Source organism: Zonotrichia leucophrys, chromosome 6 (genome assembly GCF_028769735.1).
Source record: "Zonotrichia leucophrys gambelii isolate GWCS_2022_RI chromosome 6, RI_Zleu_2.0, whole genome shotgun sequence".
Lineage (NCBI taxonomy): Eukaryota > Metazoa > Chordata > Aves > Passeriformes > Passerellidae > Zonotrichia > Zonotrichia leucophrys.
The window spans coordinates 20,300,696-20,312,863 of NC_088176.1; the positions used below are offsets into that span (position 1 = coordinate 20,300,696).

Here is a 12,168-nt window from a genome sequence, read left to right on the forward strand (position 1 = left end):
ATTTGATAGACAGTAAAAGACTGTGATCAGCACTTGTTTCAGTAATACATTAAAAAGGTGAGGAGGTGTAAAGCAATGTATGTGAACAAGGCTGAGAATATTAATGCAGAACCTGTGTTTGGGGGAGCAGAAGAGTAGGGAGAAAGAGGAGATGGGGAGTGATACAGGGGGAAAAACTTATCAAGTACACATAGAAGCAACTGTGATTCCTGACAAAGGATTATGTGTGTGGAAGGGAAGGAAGAAACTTTGTTTAAATAGTGAGGTTGCATTGTCCTTAGGAGAGGAATTGTATCTTATCGGTTTTTTTTCTCCATAGACAGCAGCCCAGAAGCTGGGCAGCAGAGATGGGGGTGAATATATTTTCAGTTGTCCACTGCAAAGGATTTTAAGTTGTGTAGTTGAAGTGTTGAGTTTCATGCACTGACAAATGGGAGAGGAAGCACAGGAAAAGAAGCAGCCCTTGAGGGGGGAATTGATTTGGAGAGGGATTGAGCAGTGCGTTGTCATACTGTATTCAGAAAGAAAAATCTTGACTTGTGCTTTGTGCTCTTCTTGTCCCATTTCCATTTGTAGTCTAAGATTTATTTTTTAACCGTAAATAATCTTAGTCATTTTGTCTGCATGCATATCCATATCTGTGATTTCTGAACAGTAGCACCTCTTCACTACATTTCAAACCCCCAGTTTTTTACAGCTTTCTACTGTATATACACATGGAATTGACTTTTGTAGACCTCTCCCTCCATTCTCTTTGTAGCAGTCATACATCCACATTGTTGCACTGAAGATATTATTGCTGTTCTTAAACAGGAGCGTTGTAGATTTCAGAGACTTCTTTTTTATCATAGTCTTAGTTTCATTTTAACAGCTGAGGAAGGCAGCAGCAGGTTTAGTTTGGATTCTAACTTGGCTTCTCCTTCAATAGTGTCTCCACTTTTTAGAGGTTCTGCTGTCTTGGTTTAAGACAAACAACTGTCCAAAAATGCCTTCCATGTAAAAGCTTTTGTTCAGCTCGTTTTCCCCGTTTTTTTCCCAAAAGTTCCTGAATTCTAAGCAGAGATGTATGTTTTCTGTTACTGTTGTAGGGGCATCAGAACTGCTGCTACATCACAACAGTGATGAAGAAAGCCATGTTGCAATGACTTGATGTGGAACTTGGGGACATGATTTAGTGGTGAATGTGGCAGTGCCAGGTTAATGCTTAGGTAGATGATCCTAGGGGTCTTTTCCAACCTCAAAGATTCTGCGATTCTTTTAATTTTTCCTGGTAAAAGAAACCATTAATTATAATCCAGATTGCTTTCCTCATATACTTTCCTGTGCCATCCCACAAACAATTGTTAAGTACAGCAAGATTGGTGTTGCAAAAGAATTAACTGGGCAGTACTGCCTGAATTAGCATTGTGTCAGACATGTTTGTCAAGCTACAGATTGATTTGAAGCTTGTGATATGTCATGTTAGGCTCCTTAAATTTTGTCTCATTTTTTAAGTGTTGTTCCCTTGTTGCATTATCGTTTAACTGTCTTGGTATACAAAGAGGAATGTCATGGAAGGGGCTTGAGCTGAAATCCAGTCTTCTCTAACACCTATTGTATATTTCTTTTGTTGCAGTGTAACAGAATTGCTACAATTCTGATTCATGCAATGCTTAATTTGCTTATGTGAAAGTCAGAGCATTGCTCTGAGTTGCTTTTAGTATAGCAGAAGGACTAACTGAACTGTTTGGGTTGTATTAACTGAATGTGGAACATAAATTAGAACTGTATCTGGTAATAAGCAGTGCAGTAATTTTGTGTGAATGCCTTCCTTTGTTTTGGTTCTGTTCCAATTGCTAAAATGGCTGAAGAATTTGGGTGGCTTTATGTGTACTAATCAAAATAATCACTCCCATCAGGGAGAGGATTTGAATTGTGATGAACCGGACAAATAGAAAGGTTAAGCAAGGTAAGAGCAAATTTGTATTGGTATGTGGATTATATTTTGAGGAGAATGATGCACATTATTTTAAATGGAATAAATTTAGTAGGTCATGTACACTCCTGAACGCCATTATTTTTATAATCTCACGATATCATAATAAAAACTTGTGGAAGTAGATTATCAATCCACACTACTGTCCTCATCATGGAAAAGCTATTATCTATTCCAAGCCGTATTTTTCCACTTAAGGTAGACTGTTCGACTGAAGTTTGGTTATGACTTTGATGCCCTGGTGCTTTCTGTGCTTTGTGAAAACGGGATTCCAGATTAGCAGAAAGGTTCTGAGGCTGATACTCATTGCTGTAGAGGATTACTAACTGCTGATAGGCACCTTTAAGACAGGTAGAAGATCCATGCTGCTGCTGGCCCTTTCCTGATCATACGTGTCCCTCCGGATGAGCAACATCTCCAGAGGAAGCTGCATTATGAGTACAACTCATAAGCACTGTTCAGGAGTTTACATGAAGCTAAGCCTTCTTAAAGTCCTTTGTCATAATTTATTTGTTTATGGTCACTGATTAATGGGGCTAGATTCAAGTGTTATTCCTAAAATTTCTCCTTTCCATTGTTTTAGTCTAAGCAAGAGGTTTTGGTTTTTTTTTTTTTGCGGTCATGATTTGTAAAAAATGGATATTAACAGAATTGCAAGGAGGTGCATAATTGATGACAAATGGGTAGTTTCTGGAGCCTCAAAGTAAAGTAAGTGTTCAGGTTAAATACTGCCTTTTTTAGTTGACTGTGAAATTGTGAAAATTGATTGACTTGGAAATAATTCCAAACAAGTCACCCGGCCCGTTCTGCACTACTGCCAGAGTTAGCGCAGAGGTTATGCCTCAAATGTGTATGTATAGTCTAGCTTTGACCCTGTAAACAAAACCTGACCGTTTTCAGGGATGACTTTATCCGCTTCTGCTTTTCTCCATTTAATAATAAGAGAAATTAATTTATGTGTTACAAGCTGCTATGTTGGAGTCTCTTACAACACATTATGCTTCTCTGCTAATGTTTAGGCACAGTTGGATGGGAAGAAAGAAGTACTGGAGACTCTAGATGCATGTCCATCCTTATGTGGATGTTGGTGCCAGACATATTGTTTCAGTGTTTAAATAGCATATGTGTGTATTTCTGTGCTGACTGAACCTTTTCCCCAAATACCTGAAGAGTAACTTTGCACTTGTGCATTCCCACAGGCTTCCATCTGAGTGCCACCGTGGTGCCGCCGCAGATGGTGCCCCCCAAGGGCGCGTACAACGTGGCGGTGATGTTTGACCGGTGCCGGATCACGTCGTGCAGCTGCACCTGCGGCGCCGGGGCCAAGTGGTGCGCGCACGTCGTGGCGCTCTGCCTCTTCCGCATCCACAATGTAGGCATCCAGCTCGTCCAGCACAGCTCTGCTTCCCCTCCCTCCTCCCAGGCGCTCCTCGGGGCACTTCTGTGCAGCACACGCTCTCTTTAGGGAAATGGCTCTTGACTCTCCTTTTGGTTACAGATTGGGCAGATGTCCGCTCAGTTGCGGTCTGCAGGCTGAATTGTGTGAGGCCCTAAACTGCAGACTGTCTTTGGTAATGTGCAGATTTCTAAGGGTAGATACCGAGTGCTTTTTGGCCCCTTCCTATTTCTCATTTAAATGCTAAAATCACTCATTATTTCTTCATCTCTGAAAAGAGTGGAAGGTCGTGAATAGTTTATTTTAATAAAGTCTTTGTAAGTACAGGATTTGAAAGCTCACTCTTTATGTTGTTTGATCAGAGTGCAGAAGGAAAGTAATTTTGAATACTGTTGACCTTTATGTTAACCAGTTCATTTTAACACTTACTGAGGTAACTGTCATTTTGACTTGAAGATTTCAAGCAGTCAGGTTTATGTTTTTATTTGACTGCTTTAATTCTATGTAGCCTTCCATAGAGCAAAAAGTAGGCATTTTATGTCCTAACCAACTTCAGTTGAAAATGTGTAGAATCAACATGAAATACAACCAGTTGAGAGTTTGGTCTTGCATACATTTGAATTTGGGAAGCTGAGAAGCACAAAGGATTAAGTTTTGATTATGGTAAGAACAGAAGATTTTCTGCCGTCACAGAACATTTTACAGCTAACATGCTTATGATCAACTCTAGATTCTTTAATAAGTTCTAATAATCTGCTGAAGCTTGTTAGTATTTCACAATGGACAAGTGTAATTGGCTTAAATTTATAGTCTTGTGAAATAATCAGAATATTGGTATACTTTCTGTATTTAAGACTGGACAGCTGGCAAAAAAACAGTTTCTACTCTGAATGTTTAGTTTGAGTTTTAAAAGGTGGATATGGAGAATGAGGCTAAAAATGAAATTGTCATTTATATTATTTACACTCAAAGTTTGGACCCTGTGTAAGATAAAAATCATTCTTTTGCCTCCAATCCTTTCTGCGCCTGAAAAGTGACAGTGAAAGTATTATTGTGTTTGTATAAACTGACTTCTGACACTAGCAAGTTACAAGTGAAGGTATATTGCTCCATGTAGACAATATAATATCAGAAGTGTTTTTATTATCAAACTGCTCTTGACTGTGTATGGGTTAAACTTTAAGTGGGACATTTTTGTTATGTAGAGTGAAAAAGGTTAAGAAGCTAGTGGTGAGGTTTTTTTGATAATCTAATTTGTTCTAAGATATGGACAGAGACTTTTAGACTGAATTAAGAAACTCTAAAGAGATAAATGAGATGTGGTGATTCTGTGAAACAGTCCCCCACAGAGCTGGTTCATTTGCCAGAAGCTTAAGGGATAATGTCCTATTTTAGAGGTTTGTTTGTGAAGTCTCTGCCAGTATTTCTGCAATTGCTAGCAACAACAGATCTTAAGCACAGCTGTTACATCACTTTCCTTGAAAAAAACACTTAAAACCAGTTTTTATAAAGCCTAGACAGCTTATTTGCATCTTATCTGCAACATGCTACATAATTTCAGAGAAAAAATAATTGGCCATCAAAACCAAGCATGGTATAGCATCAGCATAGCAAGTGTTTGTGACACTCCATCAGTTTGGTGGACACAGCTTCATTCATGGTAGTTTGTGTCTCCTTTTCTTTCTTCAGGCATCTGCAGTGTGCTTACGAGCACCTGTTTCTGAGTCTTTGTCTCGGCTACAAAGAGACCAGTTGCAAAAATTTGCTCAGTACCTAATCAGTGAACTTCCACAGCAGGTAAGTGGGGACCATCATCTGAATGACACTTGTTAAATGCAGTTACCTTTATTCTGGGTCAATTTATGTGATGTCTTTTGTTGCAAAATAACCAGTTATGCTATTCAGTTGTGAGCTGCTGGGAAGGCATTCAGTTCTTGCTCTTTTCAGTTTTGCTGTTCTATTATTTGACAATTGTCTATTGCCAAGTGAAAGATTAGAAATGTCACAAAAGGAGAAAGAAAAGTGGTGGCTATTCATATCAGCATGAATATATGCTAAGCTTGTGAAAGATCAAACACAAACATCAGTTCATGATTGCTGAAAACTTAGGTCAGTCCAAATCAGCTTGTTTCTTTTTTGTGTGTTTGGTTAGCTAAGTGGAGAGAACTACCCAGATGAAGTATTGTATGTGCCTTAAGTGGGCACTTTCTAATGCATCTAACTGGTAACCTTTTGACTTCCTCCAGTGTGACTTCTTGATGATTCATAAGAATCTTTCAGTCTAATAGGCATAACATTTTTTTAATCAAAGGCTAAGTCTGCTCTCTCATTCCTTAAATATCTGCGTTGTTCAGGGTCAGGTCATTTGTGTCATCTGCCTAAAATGTTTGCACAAAATAGACAAGAATTCCCAAGTGATTGTGAAATGACTGCTTTAAAATTACAAGGGCTTGGCAATTTTTTTATGCTGGTTCAGCTAAAGGAGATTGAGAAAAACTGGCCTGCATGGGTATCTGTCACATTTCAGCAGTGCATTTGTAACACACTCCTCTTAAGTAGGAGTTAGATTACTGGAAGCATGTGCCTAAAATTCATCTTATGGTGCTGTGCTTAGGACACTATGATATTCTATTGCTAAAATATCCTGTAAATTTCCTACAGAAATACTAATCTTCTTAGGAGAGGAAATAGAGGAATTGCATGATATGAAAGTGATAGAAAAAAACCTGCTTTCTTGTTGCTGAGAAATGAGTGCCAGTAGTGTGTGCTTGATGCATTATGTAACAGGCAAAGCTTTTTTTCTCTCCTCAGACTAAGCTTTATGGTACAGTCTGGTGCTTAATAGGGCAGGGCTTTGAAAGTAGTGGTAGTGGTTGTTCCCTGAATGGCATGTGAGTTGGCATGTTTGCTTTCAGATAATTCTGTGTCTGTCTGCTCCTTTCTGCAGTGTTATTTCTCCTGTGGTCAAATGTACCAGCTGTGCATTAGGGATATCTGGATTAATTAATTATTACAATTTTTCTAGATAATCTGATGAATGCTGCCCAACAGAAAAATTTGGGGTTTATTGGGAGATATGTCTTAACCTATGTTGTGTAGTTCCTTTAAAAAGGCAAGATGTGCCCCACATTCTTTCAACAGTCTTATTCCTGGTCTTCAAGGTTTCTGGGTGGAGATAGATACTCTAATTCCTTGGGACCCCATATTTTGACTACATGACGTAAAATTAGAGTGGGCTGTACACATGATTTTATTTTATCCTTATTTCCGGTTTATGAATGACATGATACAGTATTATAATGCTGAATTACTTTCATGTGTAAGAGAATGATGGTTTATAGGAATGCAGCTAGATGCTTGTCAGAATCTCTGTAGAAGCTGTTTTCTAGGAAAATCATGGAAAAGCAGCTGGAATTCATAACCTAGTTCCTAGCCCAAGAGCTATTTCCCCTTATGAACCCAGTATTCCTATTCCAATTAAGCATGAATATCTTAGCAAAAAAGACTGAAGGAGGTTAACTGCAGGTCCCTAGTACTTCAGCCTTAAGGTGTGACACTGCCCAGACTTGTGAATTTTCTTAAAATATGTAGTAGTGGGAAAACAGTACAAAATAGCTCAATACTGAATTTGTTTCTTTAGGTGATTGAAATGTAAAATATCAATATGAAGCATTTTTTTCTTCCATTTGTTTGAGCTGTATCTGTACTATTTGCAAAGACAGGTGTACTGAATGTGCCTTTCTTTACAGTAAGAGTGATCTTTTACCTCAGCTGTTGTATGGAGAGAGCTGGGGGATATCAGACATTCTGTTGCAAGTCATTTTAATCCTAATTATGTGGATTAACAATTTGTGTGTTCTGTGCATACATACTAAAGGCTAAAAGGATCTACACTTTCAGACTTAGTGTATGGGGAAAAACTCTTTTAATTGTGCATTTTTCTTTCAAAAATAGCATTTTAAGGATATACCTACATAGGATTTTACAATCAGTGTGAACCTTCTCTGGTTATTCTCTGAGCTGGTCCAGAAGTTATGATCAGTTTAGTGCTGAAATTGCATTAATCTACTACTGAATCCCTTTGCAAACTGTATGGTAAATAAGTCTACCCCAAAAATTATGTGTACATGTATTTTATAGTTTGCTCCCCTGCTCCCGTTTGCTTGGGTTTTAGACAAATGATTTAGGAACAAGAAGTAAAGATCTTTCAAAGTACAGGAAAATGGCGACCTTGACAGCAGTGGCCTCCCTAACTCTCAAAATTAGTTGCAGTATCTACTTTCTGTAAGCTCCTATTCCTCAAGAAATGAGAGATGAGTTAATAAATTGTGATGCTTTTGCTTACTTCTTAGGATGTGACTGCAGAAAGTGAGCCTTTCATGGCCTGTGAGAGAGGTGTCACAGCTGGTGGCTGTTGTGTGATCTTTAGCACCCTCTCTCGTCCTTTCTGAAAATGTAGCTCTGGATTCCATACTCTTGAAGTTGCCAGAGTGCTTCAGTCATGATCTTTGGCTGGGTGTCGCAGGATAAAAAATACTGTGTATATTCAAAGTTTGCTTCATGTTTTCAGATTCTTCCAACAGCTCAACGTTTGCTGGACGAGTTGTTATCTTCTCAGTCTACTGCCATCAACACAGTGTGTGGAGCCCCAGGTAATTTTAATACTTCTCATTTCAGCAATCTGTATCACAGATAGGAAGAGAATTATTCCATTGCTTCGGGTTTCTAAACTGGTTTGTTACCCGGTAGCTTGGATTACACATGAAAATAGAGGAAAAGGGATGAGTATTGGCACCTACATGTATATATGGCACAACAAGGGGCACCTCAGAGTGCTTGCAGAGGAAGGGAGCATCAGGCAATGCACTTTCTAACAAAGTGGGTTTTTTAAAATTTGGTATTAAGTATAGACTCCTGGGAATGTCGATTGGAGGGGACGTCTCCCGAGTTCCTGCTTAAAACTGGGCTGTTTACGACACTAGACTGGGTTAGCTGGGATTTGGGATAGCTTACATAAGTGTTGGTTACCAGAGGTGTTGGGGCATTCCTATTTTAGTGCTGCATTACCCTTCTGGTCAAGAAGAATCTGCTAATTTAATGTTGCTAATGTTGAAGGTAATGTTATGGTAACATTTAAAGATAATTCTGAATAGGGTGTTCAGCAATGGGTGAAATAACTTGGGTAGCACTGCCTGTGTACTCTGTGGTTGGGCACATAAAGTATCTTCAAAGCTTGCATACTGTTAATGTGTTTTTCATTTGTAAGATCCCACTGCTGGACCTTCTGCATCAGATCAAAGCACCTGGTACTTAGATGAATCTACTCTGAGTGACAACATAAAGAAAACCCTTCATAAATTCTGTGGGCCTACTCCTGTTGTTTTCAGGTAAGCTCTTTCCCATTGAAGGGAAAGTGTGATGTTCATGTGATCTGTAAATTCATTCACCATATAGCCTGTATCCTTTGGACTGAAGGATGCTCAGTTTCATGGTCACTCTTCTGGACTGTATTTTTGTGTAGCTTCTGCAGTGTTATTTCAGTAGAGCAGACTGTATTTATACAATATTTTGCTTGTGTGGTGTTCTTTAGCTATTTATGCATTCTGTCTTTTAGGTTACTCGTAGGGCAAATATATTTCTGGATGTAGATTATACTCAGGATTTTGTATGACTCTGCTTGATTTAATTTTTTCTCCTTATTCTTCTGCTTTATGTACAGTGATGTGAATTCAATGTATCTGTCTTCCACTGAGCCCCCAGCTGCTGCTGAGTGGGCTTGTCTGCTGCGTCCCCTGCGAGGGAGAGAACCTGAAGGAATCTGGAACTTGCTGTCCATTGTGCGGGAGATGTTTAAGAGGCGGGACAGCAATGCAGCTCCTTTGCTGGAGATTCTGACTGACCAGTGCCTCAACTATGAGCAGGTATCTCTTTGCTTGGAGTGTAGGGATGTTTTGAGGAACCAGGCAGAGCCAGTAACTGGTGCTTTGTGTCTATACAATCCATGGCTGAATACAATTATTCTATCATTTATTATTTTCATAGCCTATGTGTGTTGTAGGCAGGTGCTTCTCCACACTGAAAGGATGTTACAGTTTGCTCTTGTTCTGATTTAGTGATATCCTGGTAACACTGTATTTCCAAATGCCTCAGTTGTTCTATCATGAATATGTAGACTCTGAGTTCTTTTGTTCAGCATATTTGATTTGATTTCTTCCCAATCAAGGTGATTTATTTTACAGTTGTTCTGTTTCTGTTTTTTGTTTTTTTTTTTTAACAAAGCACGTAATGTATGAGCTGTCATGTTGATAAAAACTAAATATATATGTTGTGTGATAGAGTCTCAGATTCTTTTGTTATCTTCACGGAATATATCTTTTGGTGGTCTGAAGCAGTACGTTTATTTTGTCAAAATAATATTGGAAGAAACCATTTCTTTTGATAGTTCAGGACTTTGACCTCAGTCTGTAATATAAATTGTGGTCTAAGTTTCCTTATTGCTCCATCACATACCTCAACTTTAAGCAAGGGAAAGGAAATGCTCCATTTATCACATTTGTTAACTTTTTCTCTCCAAGTGTGAAGACCTCTAGGAAATGAATGTCCTGTGAGTGTTTTGTTCTTTGGGCACGTGCCTTCTAACCAGAGAAATTTTGAGGCCCTTAATTCTCATAAGCCAATACTGCTTTAGTGGTCATAATTATTTTGGAGTCAAATGAAAACCTGGTATTAACTACAGATCCCATTTCCTTGGGATTATGAGATAAATGAGAGCAGAGGATGAGATGCTGGCCACAGCACAGCTTCACTGAACCTTTCCTTCTGCAGATAACTGGCTGGTGGTACAGTGTGCGAACATCCGCGTCACACAGCAGTGCCAGCGGGCACACGGGCCGCAGCAATGGCCAGTCAGAAGTAGCTGCTCATGCTTGTGCAAGCATGTGTGATGAGATGGTGGTTCTTTGGAGGCTGGCTGTCCTCGACCCAACTATTAGTCCACAGAGGTGAGCTCCACAATCAGTTCCCATCTCTCTTTAATTTCTGTGATACTCAAAAAAGAGTTTCATCCTGTAGATTTCTTGTGTTTGTATTATTACCTCAATACCTGTTCAACCATTAGTCCTTCTGGACTGTGTGCTATGGAACATTCAAAGCACTGTAATTACTTTAATTGCTATTGCTGCTTACTTTTACCAACATCAAGTAGTGGGACTAATTTGTTTTCTGAGAGCCCTTTCTTACATATGGGTGTAATTCTGCATTTTAGTGTCCCAGTGGAGAGCATTTCTTTGAATGGTAGCATCAGGTACCAATTAATTTTAAAGGTTTCTATATTTAACCATTCAGCAGTTTAATGGAATTCTGTTTAGCCCAGTCATTCACTATTGTGTATTTTGAGATGAACCAGTTTTTACTTTCTGTGCTCTTAAGGAGTTGTTCTCTGCAGTGTGTTGGTAAACAGTGTCACCAGTGTGTGATTTTCAGTCAGTGTTTTCAATTGTCTGAGAAAAAATGGTGTGGCTTCTGCAGATTTCTAAACCATATTGTGCTCTGGTAAGTCACTGCCATCTTTATTTAGCACCATCTTTATTTAGCACCAGTTAAATAGCAGAGGAGGTACTGAGAGCTCCTGTTGAGATACTGTGGTTGACATCGTAATTGTTTGTTTTGTACATCTTGTCTGCAGAGTGTGGGATATAAAATGTATTGGATTAGTTTAATGTGCTATAAATTCTCAGAAGTTTCTCAGAACAAATGAAAACAGGATGGTAATTTCAGAACAATTACACGTTAACAGGATTAGCTTTCTCTGAATTGTGTAACATTAATAAAATGTCCTATGAAAGGCATATCAGGGACATTAAAATGGATGCAGTTTCTGTCTTGTACAGTTTACAATATGAAGTAGCTAAGTATAGGAGTTGAAGTCAAAAACTGTAGGGAATGAGGCTTAAAATAAACACAAACATCAATCAAATCACACAGAAAAAGCATAAAGCATTTAAATAACGTATGAAGCATAAAGTATTTTAATAACGTATGAAGTTGTGCTATCTATAGTCACATTTGAGTTATTTGATGCAGTTCAGATTTGCTTAGATCTCCTACTTGAGCTAATGAATAATTGAAATGCTCCTGCTTGATTACCTATTCTCTTGGTGTTTGAATAGTCTCCAAAGACCCTCTTCTTGTGCTTCCCAGCCCCTTATAGGGAGTCACAAGGAGACTTCACAGGTTCTCATCCTTATGTTACCCTTCCCGAGTATTCCTGCTCCTTTGCTCCTTTTTCCTTCTGAAAATAATGTTCTTAACCAGTATGTTTCCTGGTTAATTAATTTCTTGAGTGGACAAATATAAGTAGTCCATTTCGTTTAGTCCCTATTGTCCCAATAGAACCCTTTGCTCCTAAATTGGGTCACCTCAATTTTAATTTTGTTTTCTTGTCCTTTTACTTTTATTAGGAAATCTGATAGGATTTAAGTGTTGGGATTATACATGAGAAATGTGTGGCAGGAACAGAATGGCAGTTGATTGAGACACCTGGTGAAATTTCTAGAAATGTCTTTTTCTCTTGAATTAGATCTCCATTTAGACTATTTTGCTTAAGTGCATTGGCCCTTTGTGAGATTTGGAGCTGGAAAACACAGAACTGTTTTGTTCTTCCCATAGTAATATGGGGGCATGGGACTAACTGTGTATCATGAGTCTATGTAGTCCTGCCAGCTTGCTGCTTCTTCAGAGTTACTTGAACACCAATTACTGCTGTCCCTATGGTTTGCAACAGTTTGTTCTCCTGAGG

General features: G+C 38.7%; 1 protein-coding gene across 2 annotated transcripts in view; it reads left to right on the forward strand.

The window, feature by feature from the left end:
• ZSWIM8 (zinc finger SWIM-type containing 8) overlaps positions 1 to 12,168 on the forward strand; it is a 54,010-nt gene that overhangs the window by 22,243 nt on the left and 19,599 nt on the right. For both annotated transcript variants that reach the window (XM_064716790.1, XM_064716791.1), the window contains exons 4-9: positions 3,175 to 3,347; positions 5,061 to 5,168; positions 7,942 to 8,023; positions 8,638 to 8,758; positions 9,091 to 9,292; positions 10,197 to 10,372. In XM_064716790.1, the coding sequence (XP_064572860.1) occupies positions 3,175 to 3,347; positions 5,061 to 5,168; positions 7,942 to 8,023; positions 8,638 to 8,758; positions 9,091 to 9,292; positions 10,197 to 10,372 (862 nt within the window). The remainder of the gene's footprint in view (positions 1 to 3,174; positions 3,348 to 5,060; positions 5,169 to 7,941; positions 8,024 to 8,637; positions 8,759 to 9,090; positions 9,293 to 10,196; positions 10,373 to 12,168) is intronic.